Source organism: Punica granatum, chromosome 7 (assembly GCF_007655135.1).
Source record: "Punica granatum isolate Tunisia-2019 chromosome 7, ASM765513v2, whole genome shotgun sequence".
NCBI classification, from domain to species: Eukaryota; Viridiplantae; Streptophyta; class Magnoliopsida; order Myrtales; family Lythraceae; genus Punica; species Punica granatum.
In genome coordinates, this window is record NC_045133.1 from 3,881,542 (window position 1) to 3,900,268 (window position 18,727).

The 18,727-nt window shown below is 37.4% G+C and overlaps 2 protein-coding genes across 8 annotated transcripts; both read left to right on the top strand.

The window, feature by feature from the left end:
* Window positions 1-763: 763 nt before the first annotated feature.
* Window positions 764-7,864, top strand: LOC116213861 (probable cyclic nucleotide-gated ion channel 20, chloroplastic). Of its 4 annotated transcripts, none has more exons than XM_031548966.1 (13): window positions 764-1,016; window positions 1,991-2,516; window positions 3,564-3,755; window positions 3,974-4,072; window positions 4,472-4,609; window positions 4,801-5,049; window positions 5,497-5,748; window positions 5,944-6,089; window positions 6,378-6,455; window positions 6,594-6,723; window positions 6,873-7,116; window positions 7,204-7,366; window positions 7,505-7,864. In XM_031548966.1, exons 2-13 carry the CDS (start codon window positions 2,016-2,018, stop codon window positions 7,620-7,622), a joined length of 2,310 nt encoding a protein of 769 aa, XP_031404826.1. In that variant the 5' UTR covers window positions 764-1,016; window positions 1,991-2,015; the 3' UTR covers window positions 7,623-7,864. The 4 variants fall into 4 exon arrangements, with proteins under 4 accessions (XP_031404826.1, XP_031404824.1, XP_031404827.1 ...); XM_031548964.1 differs by having other exon boundaries at window positions 2,000-2,516; XM_031548967.1 differs by having other exon boundaries at window positions 764-986.
* Window positions 7,865-8,186: 322 nt separating this feature from the next.
* Window positions 8,187-14,016, top strand: LOC116213862 (probable cyclic nucleotide-gated ion channel 20, chloroplastic). 4 transcript variants are annotated; one of them, XM_031548971.1, is made up of 13 exons: window positions 8,187-8,398; window positions 9,694-10,216; window positions 10,476-10,601; window positions 10,869-10,967; window positions 11,138-11,275; window positions 11,400-11,648; window positions 11,875-12,120; window positions 12,281-12,426; window positions 12,612-12,689; window positions 12,783-12,912; window positions 13,122-13,365; window positions 13,462-13,624; window positions 13,756-14,016. In XM_031548971.1, exons 2-13 carry the CDS (start codon window positions 9,710-9,712, stop codon window positions 13,871-13,873), a joined length of 2,244 nt encoding a protein of 747 aa, XP_031404831.1. In that variant the 5' UTR covers window positions 8,187-8,398; window positions 9,694-9,709; the 3' UTR covers window positions 13,874-14,016. The 4 variants fall into 4 exon arrangements, with proteins under 4 accessions (XP_031404831.1, XP_031404828.1, XP_031404829.1 ...); XM_031548968.1 differs by having other exon boundaries at window positions 8,188-8,398; window positions 10,476-10,667; XM_031548969.1 differs by having other exon boundaries at window positions 8,188-8,393; window positions 10,476-10,667.
* Window positions 14,017-18,727: the final 4,711 nt, after the last annotated feature.

Below are 18,727 nucleotides of genomic sequence, written 5' to 3' on the forward strand. Positions count from 1 at the left end.
ACTCCTAAATTTCTTATAAAGAAATTGTCAACTTCTAATTACAGACCAAATACAGTCCTCCAATCATACGACGCATTCCCTTTCACATACCTATCAGATGAGAACTATAAAATACGATTTTATTATAACTAATACGGTTAGAAGTTCTTCTCGAGAATAAACTCGAATGGCAAATATTATTTCTTGAGTTGTCACGGTCACAATCAAATTAGGTAGTTGTAGTGACCATCCACTGAAACGACATCGAAATTTGCATTTTTTTTGGGGCAATGGGCATGTTATTTAGCGCGAGTGAGATTATAATTACAAATTTTAGGACGAACGTCATGTGTTCCTAAAACTAAATTATGAATAAAAATATAGACAATAAAAAGGAACATAAAAAAATGAGGATAAACTTTTTAAAATAAAATAAAATAAAATAAGAAAAGAAGAAGAGAGCATTGCCGTACGAATTGGGAAAAGTCTATGTCCGTCCGAGTCAATAACAATAACCCGCTGAGGCTAAGGCTGAGCTTCTCGGCAACTGCCCAATAGCAAGACGCCAAGCCGCCTTCGCGGTCCCTACAGATGCGCCCGCCGCATGTACGCCCACGCTACGAAGAGGCCGGACATATTCGCTCCAAGCAACTTGGAGATGCCGTCAGGCTGCGTCCCTGGGCTCACATGCGCCGGGTCCAGAGCATCATGGACCTCTCACTTTCTTCCCCCCTCTCTCTGCCATCTCTCTCCTCTCTCTCTGTGTCTGAGACTTCAAAGTCTCTCTCTCTCTTCCAGTCAGCGTTCTCAGTCTTCTTCAATGGTGTCTCTCTTCTCCACGTAATGAACGGAGTCTAAGCCCTCTCCCTCTCCCTCTAGCTTCGCCGGTACGGACATTGTATCAGCAGGAGACGTCGGTGGTCGGAATTGAAAGCGTTAGCTTGCTGCGTTCAGATAATGCTCTGTTTCCAGTTCCGGCGGAGCTAACTGTCAGAAGATCAATTCAGGCCAGTACGATTTTTTTTTTCGGTGTACAGGTCAGTCCGAATTTTGTTCCGGTATTGAGCTAAAGCAACTCGGCATGCTGTAGCTGTAGCTGCATCGTGCTTGAATTCTGCTCTCTGCCCCGTAGTGCGAGCGAGCTCCGAGCAGAGATGTAGTCACTTGTGTGTGGTTCATTCACACTGAAAGAAGGGTCGGGTTGACAAGTAGTGAGTCGGAGGAGCAGTTTTGATGGTCTTTGTGATTGAATTTTGGCAAGCTCCCGAGTAGGATAAGGTTAGCTAGATTGGATACTCGTGCTTTGGATGGGAAAGCTTCTGGTTTTGATTGATCTTCCGTGATCTTGGTCATGTCTTCGGAGGCACAATTCACGAAGAGAGTTTAACTGAAAAGTTTTTCCTCTGATAAAAAAACTGAAGTGGGGAATGTTAAATGAAAAGGAAAGATTGAGATCATCCCGGTTTGTCGTAGGAGGATGTTTTCATAGACTGCAAAGTCTTGTTCATCTGTTCAATTCATTACTGAATCCTACCACCCATTTTCTTGTTGAAACTGAATAGGATATTGTTTGTCCATGTTCATGGCTGCGCATTGCCATTCAAGATCAGGATCACCAAATGTCGTGTTTATACATAGATTAAAGTCCTCTCCTTGAACGAAGAATAAACTTTATCTTGAAGTAAAAACTCTATTTGAATTAGGCTGTTTATGCATTGCTTCTCTTGCAAAGATCTGTCAATTTTATCTCTGCCTCGCTGCCAAGTTCTGGATCCTTGTAAACTGAATATATGTATTGTAAATGGAATTGCACATTGATTTGCAGGGAATCAGATGAACTCTTCTTGAAATTGGTTTCCAAAAGTCGAAAATGAGTGAAAGCATTAATTCGATAGTTTTCACCATTAACTTTTTAGGATAGCAATTTAAATGCATTGCTTGTCTCATCTTCGACTTTACTTTTCTGTCCTAATGGAATGTAGTCTCAAGTTCTATGCTGATGGGATTTTAGGTTCTGCAGATTTACTCCGCAAAAGATGGCTGATAGTGAAAGAGATGAAATTCCAATGCTCTCAGCAGCACAAGAGCAAAATTCAGCCGATTATGAAGACCCTCGATTTCGGGCATTAACATCTAGGACCAGGAGCGCATCAATGTCCATTCCTTCAAGCGCCATGGATTCCAACCAAAATCTAACCTATCTTGTGGGTCGTACTGGACCTTTACGTAGTGAAAGAAAGACGACATTCTCAACAATGAGCGGGCCATTGTATCCAAGACCTGAGAATCCCTTTCGCCTGAATCAATTTGGGGGAGGGCGCAAAGGAGTAGAACTTACAAAAGAGAAATATCCTTCTTTCAGTATAAAGGATGAGAATGATTGGCCTGAAGACAGTTATGCTGGTAAAAACGAGCATTTGTTGAGGTCTGGGCAGCTGGGCATGTGCAATGACCCTTACTGCACAACTTGCCCGACATATTACAATTCCAAAGAAACAAAGAGTAAAATATCAAAAAGTTCGGCGATATTTGATCCGGTACCTTTCTATCTTCATATCAAGAATCTTCTTTCTGCCTCTCTGGGTTTGCAGTTGAACGACTACAATAACCAATGAAATCTACTTCCACTCGTCAATGAACTCTTATTCCGAGGGTTGTGCCATTATTCTGACAATTTTGGAAATCCTCTTGTTTATTTTAATGTCTGTCTTCTCCCGGACGAAAGACTAATAAACTCTACCAGTTCTTTGGCTTACAGCATCAGTTGTTCCCTTCAACATAATTGTGCTAAATTTGGAGTTCATCTTTTGGTTTCTCATCAAATTCATATGACGCATTTAGTGTTATTATTTGTTATCTCAAAGAAATTAACCATGATATACTTAAGTTCACCATTTTTCTTTTCTTTGAGTTCACATCATGCAGTTGGAAGTCCAAAAAAAATTACAGTTTAATTAGAGCATTTGGCGTTCAAATTGGAAGGATTCCCGGTTTCTTATGGATGAGTCGTGCTGCTTATATCTAGCTCAAAAACTGTAGGCTATACACAAAGTAGGAATGCCAACATGTGTTGGTGTCTGCACATTCACAAATTTTCAGTTTCATGTTGCCCTGTCCACCGAGTAGTCTCTATCAACACATTCTCATGCCTATATTTGTGTAAAGGTCGTACTTAATGGAGTTCAAATTTTCTCTCCTCCTTCAGGGGTAAGGTTTGGGTTGGATTTGCAGTAAGTGCTGGTCCTGATGGGGTTTTATACATTCTGCATGATTTTTCTTTCTGTTTTTTGCTTCAATCTTCAAGAATAACCAGTTCTCTGTAATTAAATCTCGCATATCTTACTTTTACAAGGATTAGTCTGAGAAATGTATTTATCTGGATGAAGTAGTTAAATAATATTTCAACCAGTATCACATGCTTCCAGTTTCCAGTTGGTTCAACCCGTGCCCTCTCTGTGTGTGTGTGTGTGTATATATATATCTTTTTGAGTAATTAACCACTGAACGTATGCTTCTTCATGTAGATGGGACTGACTTTCTATCCAAATTAATGAAGGTTGTGTTTTTTCCATTCTTATATGCAGTTTCATAACGCCCTTTATGGGGATGCAAAGGGATGGGCAAGGAGATTTTCCTCTTATATTTCCAGCTATATACCCGGTGTTATGAATCCTCATGCTAGAGTTGTTCAGCAGTGGAACAAATTTTTCGTGATTTCTTGCTTGTTCGCTGTATTTGTTGACCCGTTATTCTTCTTCTTGCTGGGTATTCAATCGGTAAATCATACCCTCTTATTCTGTTGCCTCCTTTCTGTTTTTTAGAGCAAAGGAATAAGAACTTGACTAATTTTGGAGAGCATATTCTTTGGTTAAAGCTTCTTTTCTACCACTTTATCGCCGAGCTGTTACCCTTCACTACAGTATGATGTAAGTTAAGTGTTAAGATTCTTGATTCCTTTGGTTATGTTTTTTTCCAATCCTTGGTTGCATTGCAGGAGAATAAGTGCATAGTTTTGAATCAAACCTTCACCACGACGCTGGTGATTTTTAGAAGTGTGACTGATTTCATTTACTTCCTCCACATACTTCTTCAGGTAAGCTGCAACTTCTTAGCATCTCGAGAGGTCTCCTGCTGTAGACTTTATCCTTCTTGTAGTTGCGGAGGGTTTGTCTCTTCCATTGTAGTTGTTTCTTGTTGATATGGTCAGAGTTTCAGCTTTGCTGGCCCATAATAATTAATTCATAAAGTCATTTCTTAAGGAGAAAAAATGGAAAACTCCATTTTGCAATGAATATCGTATATGCGACTGCATGGGGTAATGCTTATCCTTTCCAGTGGCGTTTTGGAGAGTTGCTTATAAGTAATTTGCTTTGGATGTATTATTTTATTACTTACAATTAATGTTGCCCGATAGTGTCTTTCTTGGTGATCTCTTAATCGTTCAGCTGATAATAGTGTTCTTTTTCAAAATTTTTTTTTCAAATTTTTGCAGTTTAGATTGGCCTATGTAGCTCCCGAGTCAAGAGTAGTTGGCGCTGGAGATTTGGTTGACCATCCAAAAAAAATTGCTCTTAATTACCTGCGAGGATATTTCTGTGTAGATCTTTTTGTTGCAATCCCGCTTCCACAGGTGAGTGCTGTTGTTGCTGTCTTCTGCATTTTCTGATCATTATCTTATATAGCTGCATACCATATAAATGATGTCAAAGAAAGCTTAAGAGGGTGAATGAGTTCGTATGGACTTCATGTGGATGTTCAGTCATTCAATTTTAACATGTAATGAGCTCTGACATTATTACCACTCTATTTGATTGCCTGCAGATTATGATATTGTTGGTTATACCACAATTCAAGGGAATATCTGCAGCAAACTATGCCAAAAATCTTTTACGTGCAGTTGTTCTTGTTCAGTACATTCCTCGATTATATAGATTTTTACCTATGCTTGCTGGTCAGTCTCCAACTGGCTTCGTTTTTGAGTCAGCGTGGGCCAACTTTGTCATGAATCTCCTCACATTTGTGTTGTCTGGCCACGTCGTTGGATCAATGTGGTATCTCTTGGGGCTACAGGTGGGTAACATACCACATTAATACCATAGTTGCTTTTCATGTGTTTTCCCTGTTTGTTATTTTCTCCTTAGTTTTCATCGGAACCGTGAACTTACTAGTGGCAACCTCGGTTTCATGTGCCTGACTTCTTCTCTATGCATCTATTTTTCTCATTTCTGCAAATCATTGACGTATGCTCAGTCTTATTCTAGACATTCCATGTAGCAATCAAAAATAGTGTCAATTAGATTTTGATGAAGTCATTAGCAGCTAAGAAGTTCCTGTAAATGTGTTTAAACCAAGAGTAGGCAATCTGTTTTCCGAGTGATCACACATAAAATCTGAATAACAGTGTGATACGTTATACCTTTAATTTGTGCATCTCAAACTTCTAAACATGATATGTTGTCAGCTATTGTCCTTTCTCCACCTAACAGTTCTCTCTCTCCCTTTTATGGTGCAATTCAGCGGGTCAATAAGTGTCTTCGAGATGCATGTGGCCCTGTTGGTCTGTGTGAATTCATGGATTGTGGCCATGGGGATAAGATTGGTAAATTCAGCTCGAATACGACGTGGGGTTCCTGGAAAAACAATACAAATGCTACCGGTTGCTTTACACAAGATGGTTTTGATTATGGGATTTATGAAAAGGCTGTGAATCTTACGACAAAAGGTAGCATTGTCACAAGATATGTCTACTCTTTATTTTGGGGATTCCAGGTACTCATCTTCATCTCTTCTTAACACCGCTGTAAACATTCGATTAATATCTCCACACGTAATTCTTTTGCCACAACCTTAGCTATCTTGCATCTGAAGAATTGATGATTCTGACATACTCCATTGATTCTCGAGACTAGATTCTCATACTGCCTTTTCTCTCTGTGTTGGCATTTGTGATTCTTTTCGAAAAAGCAAATCAGCACTCTAGCTGGAAATCAAGAACCTAGCTATTTCATTGGGGAGGTCCTTTTCACCATGGGCATCATTGGATTAGGCCTCTTGCTGTTTGCTCTTCTCATTGGGAATATGCAGAACTTTCTCCAGGCTCTTGGGAAAAGGTGTGATTTCTAACTTCAAACAAGTTTATTTATATGCCATCGACATATTTTTTCAATCTTCCTACTCTTAAAAGGATTCTCCCTTTCCCCACCTCTCGTTTCTAGCTCTTATAGAAGCTTACAATTGCACGGTTCACTCTAGAACTGAGGCCCTCCTGACAAGTTAATGGAATGATTAAAGTCTGTAGACTGATGCCTCGATTAGCACTATTCCACGCATAAAAATCACTTCACCTGTTTTGTTTCACCAGCATGCACTAATTTTCCACGTCCCGGTTTTCCCTGCAGGAGGTTAGAAATGTCATTGAGACGCCGTGATGTTGAGCTTTGGATGAGGCACAGGAGCTTGCCGGAAGAGCTGCGAAGGTTAGCCTTTTTTCTCTGATTTTCGTTTCTGTTCTCAACATAATTGTTTCCTCCTAATGAATCATCTCATCAGATCCCATGTGCAGATTGCAGTTTTCTACTGATAGATATGTCATTTAATGATGTCCATTTTTGCAGGAGAGTTCTTCAGGCTGAAAGGTACCACTGGGCTGCCACCCGAGGAGTCAATGAAGAAATGCTTTTGGAGAATTTACCTGAGGATCTTCAGAAAGATATAAGACGCCATCTCTTCAAATTTGTGAAGAAAGTAAACCTTCTTTTCCCATGGAAGATATTCAATCCTCGAAAGAAATTCAGCACCAAACACATCCAAATCCGTGTATTTGCATAATTTTACAAGGATGAAAATACTAGATCGGCTTGCACTAAATGGTCAAATTTGAACAACCATTACAGGTCCGGATATTTGCACTCATGGACGATCCAATCCTAGATGCGATCTGTGAGAAGTTAAGGCAGAAGACGTACATCAAAGGAAGCAAGATCTTGAACCGTGATGGTCTGATTGAAAAGATGATCTTCGTTGTGCGAGGGAAAATGCTGAGTGAGGCAGAGGACGGGATCACTGGCCTATCTGAAGGGGATGTTTGCGGAGAGGAGCTTCTAGCTTGGTGCCTCGAGAATTCTTCTGTGAACAAAGGTAATTGCATTTGCTATGTCGAGAAAACATTAGCCATTTCCTTATGCAATGGTGAAATAGAAAACTAAAGATCTGTTTTCATTGTAGAGGGAAAAAGAATAAAAGTGTCTGGGCAAACGATGCACAGCAATAGGACTGTGAGGTGCTTGACGAACGTGGAAGCTTTCGCCCTTCGAGCAGAAGACCTTGAAGAGGTCACCAGGCTCTTTGCAAGATTCCTTCGGAATCCTCGGGTTCAAGGAGCCATAAGGTTAGCTTCAAATATATGTCTCCTCTTGATATGTATATTAGAAGAACAGAGCTTATGACTGCAAACACGGTGCATTTCCATCGAATAACTCCATAAAACGTATTTACTCTAGTATGATATGGTTTTGCGTTTCAACAGGTACGTATCACCCTACTGGAGAGGCCTTGCAGCCACTCGAATCCAAGTCGCATGGAGATATAGGAAGAAATGTCTAAGTCGTGCCAACACCTGCCAGTCCCAAAATCCTCCCAAGTAAAAGTAGTGTATTTGTACCTTGTACGATATAGTTACGTGACTCCTTTTGTCCATGGAGTTCACTTCGATCATCGTGTGATTATCTTATATAGGAACAGATTAGAAATCTGTATTTGATTCATGTATACTGGGGAATTTCGGATCCAATGTCGAGTTCTTATAGAGAGGACGTGAAGAAGATAGATGATAAATGATCGGAATAAGACTTCCGTAATCATAAATTCAAAACTTATTTATTTTTTCGGTCCGTGCCTAGACTCCAAAAAGAAGGCTAATAGGCGGTGGACTGTCGTTGTCACAGTGACATATTGTCACCATATAACTTTCCTAATGATAAACATCTTTTCCTCTAGTATGAAGAAAGTAATAAACAGTAATAAAAATGGGCAAGAAAAATTACAAATTGAGTGTAATATTAGTAATTGAGAAAAAGAAAATTTCTACCATAACTAATAGGAAGGAAGAAAGAAAAGGGGAGGGTTTTAGTGCAATAGCATAAGACGCCGACTCGAAATTAAGAGGTCCGAAAGTCGCTTTATATTCTTAAATAGTGAAGGAAGAAAACATAGCCGTACTGGTTGGGCAAAGACTGTCCCTCCTTTTCCGGGTCTTCATGCACGGTCTCTTCTGTCACTCTCTTTTAAGTCAGCGGTCGTAGTCTTCTCAAATTGCTTGCTGTTTCTCTCCCTCTCTCTAGCTTCGCCGGTACCGACATTGCATCAGCAGAAGCCGGCGGTGGTCGAAGTTGAAGGCCAACTGCCGCCTCGTCGAGGTGAGGTAATGCTGGACTTCCATCTAGCTTCAATGGAGCTAACTAACCAACTAACGATCAAGAGAATTCGGGCCTGCCCAGCCGGATTCTCTGTTCACTTACTGTTACAACGACAGTGAGCTGGACAGCTGAGCAGGTCATTTGCGGCCGAAACTTAACACCGCTCTGTGTGTCTGTCTTGCAATGCTGGTATCCGTTCTCCATTTTGTTCATACAATAAGGAGGTTTCCATTGACGAATAATGAATTGCAGGAGCAGAGCTCTGTTTTGTTTACTTATGTTTCAGATGGAAAACACTTTTTTTTTTTTGTTGATTCATGCTGGTTGGTCATGTCTTTGGAGGCCTGAGTTATTAAATAGGGACTGAATTTGGCATGTTTTCCCCCTTAGAAAGAAACCAATAATCAAGGAACGTCTAAGAAAGAAACAAAATCGCTATCATTGTGTGAAGTCATCGTAGGAGGACGCTTTAACAGAGAGTTTAGTCCTTGTACAAGTTTGGTTAACAGCTGAATCCTACCATCGGTTTGTTCTTCTTAAGACTCCAATTTAGAATTAATCATTCTGATCTATTCATCGGGGTAACGAGCTACATATATACAATCTGTTCTATATCCGAAAAAGAAGAAAACTAACTTTAGAATATTACAATATCTCGAGATAACAGAAAGATAATAGAAAATGTATTTCGGATATCCCGAATATCTCTCAATAGTTCTCGAAACCAAGCAGGAAATACTTTGTTCAGGTTCATGGATATGAGTTGCCTTTCAAGATCAGGATTATTTAAGGTCTCGTTGTGAAAAGATTACATTTCTCTTGTCAATAGACAAATAAGCATCCTCTTGAAGTGGAAGCTCTTTCTGAATCGAGCTACTTAAGTGTTGCTTCGTTACTGCATATATCTGTCATTATATTTCTATCTCATTGCCAACTTTAAGAACTAATAAACTGATTTTATGTGTCGGGGATGAATTTTCTTTTATCGACGTAAGTTTCCGAAGTTGAAAGAGAACAACAGCATTCATTCGATAGAGTTTACATCTCATCTTCAACTTTACTGCTCTGTCTTAATGTGTAACTTTACATTTTTCTGCAATTTATGCAACTTGTTCCTATTAATTTTCTCGTGCCTTTCAAGCTCCCAGTGAAGTCCTCTGCCAATTAGATTCATTTAATATTCTTTCTTGATGTGCAACTTTACATTTCTCTGCAATTTATACTACTCGATCCTGTAAATTTTTTCGTGCTTTTCGAGCAACTTGTCAAGTTTTCTGCTTATTAGATTCATGTGCTGCAGGTTTACTCTGTAGCAGATGGCTGACAGTGAGAGAGACGTAATTCCCATGCTCTCAGCAGCACAGGAGCAAAATTCAGGAGGTTATGAAGATCCTCGATTTCGGGCGTTACCACCCAGGACCTGGAGGGCATCAGTGTCCATTCCTTCGGGCTCCACGGAGTCCTCTCCTAATCAAACTCATCTTGTCGGTTATACTGGGCCTTTACGTAGCATCAGAAAGGCAACGTTCTCAACATTGAGTGGGCCAATATATGGCTCTCCGAGACCCGAGTATTTCTTCAGGCCGAATCAAGGTGGGGAAGGGCGCAACGAGGTCGAATGTGCGATATGTAAATACCCTTCTTTCAGTATGAAAGATCAGAATGTATGGCCCAAAGACAGAAATGCTGGTAAAAATAAGCACTTGAGGAGGTCTGGGCAGCTGGGAATGTGCAATGACCCTTACTGCACAACTTGCCCGACCTATTACCATCTGAACGAAACAAAAGATAAAACATCAAGAAGTTCGGGGAGAATTGATCCGGTGCCCTTTCTATCTTCAGATCACTAAGTTCTTTCCGCCATGAGCCTTCTTTTTACACCTTTGGATTTGTATTCTTTGTAGGCTATATGGAACTAGATAGAATATTGCAACCAGCAGTTGGTTATTCCTATGCACTCTGTAATATGTTTTGCTGACTATTTAAGTAATAAATTGCTGAGATTTCGGATTATTATGCAGCTGACATGATTTGTTTTTCGGAGCCCTTACGCTTTTCTTTTTTCGCTATTCTTTTTTGCAGTCCTATAATGCCCCTTTCAAGGATGCAGAGGGATGGGCAAAGAGATTTTCATCCTATATTACCAGCTGTATGCCCGGAGTTATGAATCCTCATGCTAAAGTCATTCAGCGGTGGAACAAATTCTTTGTAATTTCTTGCTTGGTTGCTGTCTTCGTTGACCCTCTATTCTTCTTCTTGCCATGGGTTGAATTGGTAAAGCTCAGACTTTTATTCCTGCTGCCTCGTTCCTGCTTATCAAGAGCAAGGGACATGGGAAACTTGGAGAGCCTCTCTTCTTTTTTAAAGCCTCTTTCTTTCCTTCCGCTTCATTGCTTCAGTATAAATACAGTTTAGTGTTTAAAGAGTCTTGATTCCTTTGGTTATGCAGTTTTTCGGTCTGTTCTTTTGATGCAGGACAATAGCTGCATAGTTTTGAATGAAACCGTCACCACGACGATAGTGGTTTTCAGAAGTGTGACTGATTTCATGTACTTCCTGCACCTGCTTCTTCAGGTAAACATCTTTGACAGGTCTCGTGTCGTCGATTCCGTTAACCTTCCTGTAGATGCTGAGGGTTTGCTTATGCTTGATTTACCAAGGACCTTGTGCAAGATAGTTGCTTTCTTGGTGATCCTCTCAAGTGGTTACCTATGAATAGTGTTGTTTCTTCCACTCTTTTGCAGTTTAGATTGGCCTATATAGCTCCCGAGTCAAGAGTGGTTGGTGCCGGAGACTTGGTTGACGATCCAAAAAAAATCGCCCTCAATTACCTGAAAGGGGATTTCTTCATAGATCTCCTTGTCACAATGCCAATTCCACAAGTAAGTGCTGCTTTATGTTGTTGCTGTTTTCTGCACTATCCGTTCAGTATCGTTTAATACTGCAGAACATACGAATGATGTTGAAGAGTGTCTAAGAGGATCAATTTTGTTTGATTGTTGTCAGGTTATGATATTGTCGGTTCTACCAAAATTCAAGGGATCATCTGCTGCAAATTTCCCCAAAAATCTTCTATGCGCAGCTATTCTTGTTCAATACATTCCTCGACTGTACAGATTTTTACCGATGCTTGCTGGACAGTCATCAACTGGCTTCATTTTCGAGTCAGCATGGGCAAACTTCGTCATGAATATCCTTTCATTCATGTTGTCTGGCCACATTGTCGGGTCATGCTGGTACCTACTTGGACTGCAGGTGGGTGATACGTGACATCAATGTTTATAATTCCTTCTCAAATGTTTTCATGTTTTTCCCAATTTTGTTGTTTTATTTGACATTTGAAACCTGCTACGAATACCCTTGGTTTCATGTGCCCGGCATGCAACTACTTCTTCCATTTCTGCATATTATTGGCGCATGGTTGCTTGACTCACTTTCTTCTAAACATGATATGTCTAGCGTTATTTTTGTTTCACCTTAGAGTACCCTCCTCTGTCTTTCCGATGTGATTCAGCGGGTCAATCAATGTCTTCGAGATGCATATATGGATTGTGGACACAGGGATAAGATTGATAGATTTAATACCAACACGACGGACAATACAAATGCTACTAACTGCTTTTCCGAAGATCCTTCCCGTTATGGAATTTATCTTAGGGCCGTCAACCTTACCACAGAACACAGCATTGTCACGAGATATGTCTACTCATTATTCTGGGGATTCCAGGTACTCGTCTGCATCTCGCTTTAACATGGCTGCACACAACTTGTAGCTGTCTTGCATCTGAAATTTTGATAATTCCGGCATTTTCATTCCGTTGATTCTTGATACAAGATTCTCATACCATCTTTTCTCTGGGTCGGCATTTGATGTTTCTTTGCAAAAGCAAATCAGCACTCTAGCTGGAAATCAAAGTCCAAGCTATTTCGTCGGGGAGGTCCTTTTCACCATGGCCATTACCGGATTAGGCCTCTTGCTGTTTGCTCTTCTTATCGGGAATATACAGAACTTTCTGCAGGCTCCTGGAAGAAGGTGCGATTTTTGACTTTGCTGACAATATCTATATGCTGAGACTTACTAAGCACCGAATTTTTGAGTGACATGCGAAATGATTTTCCAATTTTGGTTTCATGTTTTGTTTTTTTCTCTAACATAAAGGACTTAGGAGATATCAATGGAGTTGACTGCAGATCTTCCGCCCCCTTTTTTGCCTGCAGGATGTTAGAGATGTCATTGAGACGCCATGGTGTCGAGCTGTGGATGAGGCACAGGCGCTTGCCAGAAGAGCTTCGAAGGTGGACCTTTTTTCTTTTTTTATTTTCTTTTCCGTTGTTAACATAATTAGTAGGACAGACAGAGAATCTGATCATGTCCATACTGTCGTGCAGGAGAGTTCGTCAAGCTGAGAGGTACAACTGGGCTGCCACTCAAGGAATCAACGAAGAAATGGTCTTAGAGAATTTATCGGAAGATCTTCAGAGAGATATAAGACGCCATCTTTTCAAATTTATGAAGAGAGTAGGCCTTCTTTGCTAACGATGAGATTCTTGAGTTTGCAGTTTCCATTTCAATCTGTCCGGTTCTAAACTTCGAAGAGCACGTTGTCTGACAGTCGACCTGTCACATTTTGACAAAAGGATTTTCACATATATATATGATATCCAATAATTCTATGATGGTGGGAACTCTAGTTCTCGATAAAAGGACAACTTATAACCCTGCTGCAGGTTCGCATCTTTGAGCTCCTGGATGGTCCGATATTAGACATGATCGGTGAGAAGTTGAGGCAGAAAACGTACATCAAAGGAAGCAAGATCTTAAGCCGTGATGGCCTGGTTGATAAGACGATCTTCATTGTGCGCGGGAAATTGCAGAGCGAGGGAGAAGACGGAGTTACGGATCTATGTGAAGGGGATGTTTGTGGAGAGGAGCTTCTGGCATGGTGCCTTGGGAATTCTTCTCTGAACAAAGGTAATTAAGTTCGCTTACAACATTGTCCCTAATCCTGTATCTGGAATGGTGAAACAGAAAAAACTAACATCCGGTTTCTGCTCGGTTTCATTGCAGATGGGAAGAGAATTAGAGTATTTGGGCAGAGGCTGCAGAGTAATAGGACGGTTAAATGCTTGACGAACGTGGAAGTTTTCACCCTCCGAGCAGCAGACATTGAAGAAGTCACAAGGCTCTTCGCAAGGTTCTTTCGAAATCCTCGGGTTCAAGGAGCCATAAGGTTAGCATCTAATATATCTACGGCAGATCAGACTACTGATTACTGCAAAAAGTTGTGCTTCCGTCATAGTACTTCACAAAACCGATATTTATCCCGTCGAGAAATTGTGATATGGCTTTGCATCTCAACAGGTACGTATCGCCCTACTGGAGAAGCTTTGCAGCAACCGGAATCCAAGTCGCTTGGAGATACAGGAAGAAACGTTTAACTCGCGAGAACAGTTCTCAGTCCGCACTTTCTCCCAAGTAAAACTTATGTACTTGTATCTGCAGAGAATGTGATATCATCAGGCTAATATATTCGGGCTTCTTGCAGCAACTATGACACCCAATATGTAATAACTAATAACATGTTTGCTACGATCTTTAAATTGCATCCATATTCTATTTCAGGATACTGAAAAGTTGTTTACGAGTCGGTAGATTACCCTACTCGTTCGAGCCACTCCTTGTTGAGTAAGATTCGACCCTAAAAGTGAAATCTCATCACGACTAATGTGAAGTTATAGCTAGACTATAATATCAGGGTGTTGTTCGGCATACTTCATCGGTGTTCGAATCTAAAATCCTGAGTACCTCCGGTTTATATGGGCCGCCTCGTTTACAAGCATGATTTGCCAATAGCTGCTTCAAACCAAATGCTGAAACCAACAGAACACAGTCGCAGCTGGCAACTGCTAGTAATATACTTTCCCAAATGTTTCACTAATTTTGCAGAAAAAAAGGAATTTCCATTTTCCGAAAAGAAAAATGTTTCAAAATGAAGTTGCATACACTCCGAGTGTGCGAAGCACTCCGTGCTGTAACATTTTGGTAATCCCAAAATTGCTCGTAATTTGTATCGAGTAACAAATACACAAATCACACCATATATTACAAACTTAGTCTTTTAGATTAGACGGTTGTCACATCATGATTATGAAATTAAAGGCAATTTTAAGATTGTAAGATTTTGTAATGTGTAGCATAATTATGTTGCATTCATGTTGATTCTAAACTTAAGTGAGAAAGAATCCTACTAATTAATGTTGGAGAAAACTCACTATGAAAATAATTAGAAACTAGATGAAAACCCGCATGTTGTGCTAATTTTTTTTATAAATAATAATGCATTAATTATACAAAAAAGTAATTATTTGTACAAAATATGGTTCGGTATCTTAATTTGATTTCTAACAAAAATTTAGAGTGTTTCAAAATTTCTAAAGAAATATATAAGAAAAAGAATTGGATCACCTCTTGTATAAGAAGTTATCTCATTTTACGGTTACGGAGCCGATCGGATCTTCCGCCACTTGAATTGGAACACGATTTGGGAAGCTCCGAACAAATAGTGAAGAAATAGAAGAAATTGTCGTAATTCAAGAATCAATGGATTGTTGCTTGTTGAAGAACTTGAACGGTATAAAATACATATTTATAGTCAACTGAAAAGATATCTAAATTCAAAAAAAGGAAATATAAAATATTTAAAATGCTATAATAATATATACATAATTGGAATAGAAATATATGCATACATTATTATATTTTTTTAATTGTAATTCTTTTACCATTTACATGCAATTTAAAATAATTTTAAGTAATATCAGGTATAAAAATTTCCTATAATTAAGTCCAAATAAGAAATTTGGTATATTTTATTGAATATATTATTTGCATAATTAAAATAACGTTGTGCTTATATATAATACCAACGGAATATATTTTGTTACATACACAAAAAGAATTGATATATATATATATATATATTTGATAAGTTACACGCACACGTACACATGCACATATACATATACAGATTAGAAGTTTTAAATTACTAAATCAATATATATGCATATATATAATACAAACGGAATATATTGTAATATATGCAAAAAGAATCAATATATACATATAATCTATATTAACGTATAACTATTTAACTAAAACCTTATGGAAAAAAAATCAACGGAAAAGAATGAAAAGAAATATTAAGGAAAAATAAAACAAAAAAGTATTACAATTAAGAAGCAATTATGGAATTGGAGCCTGCATAAATAAGAGAAAATCGAAAAAATTCCAATTAGTCGTCTGTGCATCCAGAAATCAACATCTTGCTTCTAAAACCCCATATACATATAAGAATGAAAAGCAAAATTCATGAAACAAAAAATGTCAAACTATGAAATGATAAGAATCATCATCGTAATGTATAACTACTCAACCAAAGTTTATAAAAAAATCTTCAATGGAAAAGAATGAAAAAGAAATACTAAGGGCAAATAAACCAAAAGAGTGTCAGTGTTACAATTGAGAAGCCAATTTGAAATTTGATTAAAGGTCCTATTGAAGCCAAAAAAGTTAACGTTATAGGATCAGTTTCAATTATACCAGAAAAACTCAGTTTCAAAAGTGAAGTTTAAAAAAAATTTGGAGGAGAGAATGCAAAAGCTTACTCTCACATGTAATTCTTTTTGAAAAAGCCATAGCCATTGGTAAATCCAAGAAAAATGAGAAAAAGCCTTCTTCATTATGATATATATAGGATTTTATATATGATTATTGCAATAAGGACATGACGAAAATGAGAAAAAGTCTTCTTCATTACAATATATATAGGATCTTAAATATGATTATTACAATAAGGACATGACGACTTAAAATATATTTTTATGTATTATAAGTAAAGAAATCATAATTGAGAATATACTATTAACATAAAATGAAAGAGAATCATAAGTAATCGTAAATGCAACGACATGATTTATTTACCATACTTATTATTGGCATCTTTATTGAAAGAAAGGAAATATATCCATAATTATTTTTTTGGAATTGACTTATATATAGGTACATTGATATATGCAAATATAAAATTTACACAATTATACTGATAAAAACATATTATGAATATATAACTATTTTTATATTATAAAAATATAAAATTTTCTTACTTTATAAATGATGACGTGATATTGCGAGAGAGCTTTATTTTATATTTTTAATGATGTGACGGCGTGAGAATTTAGTTTGGGATTTCGTTTTCACATATATATATATATATTAAAATTTTATATATGAAAATATAAAAAGTTAATTTTTTCCTCATATGGAATTCAATAGAGTAAATTTTTTATTTGTGTCGCCAAAACGATTTTCTCTCTCTCTCTTTAATACTTTATTAATTAGAAGTAAACAACTTCTACCAATTAATTTTTCATGTTGTGCTGTCATCCAATAAGGAGATCCTTACATTGTGTTTGGTAATGAAGTTAAATTAAATTAAATTTGATTTGAGGAAATGAAGACAAAAGTAGTTGAAAAAAATATGTGAGAAACTTTGAAAAAGAAAATAAAAAAGTAATTATTGTGTTGTTAAATTGAGAAAAACAACTGTTGAAATTGAGGAAAAATGTTCAATAGTTGAGTGAATTTAGTATTAAAAAATTAATTGTAATAATAAATAAGAAAAAGTATAAGAAAGAATTTGAAGAAAAATATAAAAAAGTAATGATTGTGTTATTGAATTGAAAGAAAAATAAAATAAATTAAAGTTAAGTAAAGTAAAATTTACTTTTGTAAACAAATAAATAACTTTATTTGATCATCTAAAAATTACTTTTTCAATTAAATATTGCTTTCATGGGTTGTACTTTGTCATTTTGCTATGATTAGGGAGTAATATTTCATTTTTTTTTATAGTTGAGGGAGTAAGATTTTTTTAGTATGAACCTTGATATTCGAAAGTTTAATTGAGCCTGACTAATCTAGTCGAGTTGGATTGATTCATTAAGGGGTAAAGCTCTCCGAGCGTGAATTTTCTGTATTCATATGGACTCGAATCATAGTTCTTACTTCAGCGGAATAAGCGTCAAACTGTTTGAATCCATCTGTGTTGGTTGAGGGAGTGGGATTTTATTATTTAAAATACGGGGAGCGTCTTTTACAAAAGGCTATAGTTTGGGGAGGTGCAATTATATTTTCCCGTAAAATTAATTATGCATAATATGGTCATGTCATGTCTCTTCTTAGTTCTTCCATTAAAGAACGTGAAACAAAGATTTCGGGTATACCCTAATCTTCTCAATTCCTGATCTTCTGATGTTCATCGATATAAACCCCGTTGGGTCAAAATAAATAATGGGAAATCTAGTACATGACATGATATCCTCATCCAATATTCTCCCAAGTAAAAATATGTGCACTCCTACCTTGTACAATATAAATTTGTGAATATTTTGGTTCATAATATTCATTTCGATCATCATAAAGGTTATCGCATATAGGAATAAATATAGGCATGCGGAGTTCGAGTACACTGTGCAATACCCCAAAGCCCATTTAAGAGTTCTTATAGAGTGGTCATGAAGAAGATAGATGATAAACGATCGTAAAATATGATCTTTAGATTGCATTCACTTTCCATTTCTGCGCAGTGATAATGTCGCGTAAGGGTTGAACTAGTTGTAAGAGCAATATCCTGCAATGGATTTCCTACATAGGTCGAGGTCACTAGCTGACGATTAAACTTCTATATGCAAAAAATGAATTTTTATTGCGAGTCATATGCAACCCATACTAGAAAATACCGGGATTGCTCGGCCTACTTCATTGTTGTTCGACTTGCTTACTCGCATTTCCAACTGTTTCATTAATGTTCTGCACACGAATGACTTGCTCGTGAAATATGTGCATGTACGTAGAGCAATTAATCACTCTTTCTAAATAAAGAATTTGAATAGCCCCTTTCTAGATATAGTAATATGCTTAATTTTTCTTAGAATAACTGAATAAGTTGTAAAAAATAAATAACTTTATGAAATTTCCTTATATGCTTTTACTGCTGAATTGATGTTATGCTTTGAAATATATGTAGAGCAGTTAAATAGAAATCCTGTTGAAATAATACCCGAATTTTGGAATTTCTTCTACCGGAAAAGCCATTTCTTATTGTTGAGTCTTTTTTTAAAATTTTTTTTGGTAATGGGACCTGTTTAAACTTCTTGATAAATTATAAAATAATCCATATTATGCAAATAAAAGGAGAGAAAATAAACTGCAATAAAAGAAAATTTGATACCCTTCTTGCTCAATAAGAAGATCATTCCCCTTATAATTACTTGCA

Coding starts and splice junctions, on each gene's coding strand:
- LOC116213861 (XM_031548966.1), top strand. CDS start 2,016: ATGGCTGATAGTGAAAGAGATGAAATTCCAATGCTCTCAGCAGCACAA. Junction 3,756..3,973: donor TCTTGCTGGGTATTCAATCG/GTAAATCATACC, acceptor GTTGCATTGCAG/GAGAATAAGTGCATAGTTTT. Junction 4,073..4,471: donor TCCTCCACATACTTCTTCAG/GTAAGCTGCAAC, acceptor AAATTTTTGCAG/TTTAGATTGGCCTATGTAGC.
- LOC116213862 (XM_031548968.1), top strand. CDS start 9,710: ATGGCTGACAGTGAGAGAGACGTAATTCCCATGCTCTCAGCAGCACAG. Junction 10,217..10,475: donor GTTCGGGGAGAATTGATCCG/GTGCCCTTTCTA, acceptor TCTTTTTTGCAG/TCCTATAATGCCCCTTTCAA. Junction 12,690..12,782: donor TTGCCAGAAGAGCTTCGAAG/GTGGACCTTTTT, acceptor ACTGTCGTGCAG/GAGAGTTCGTCAAGCTGAGA.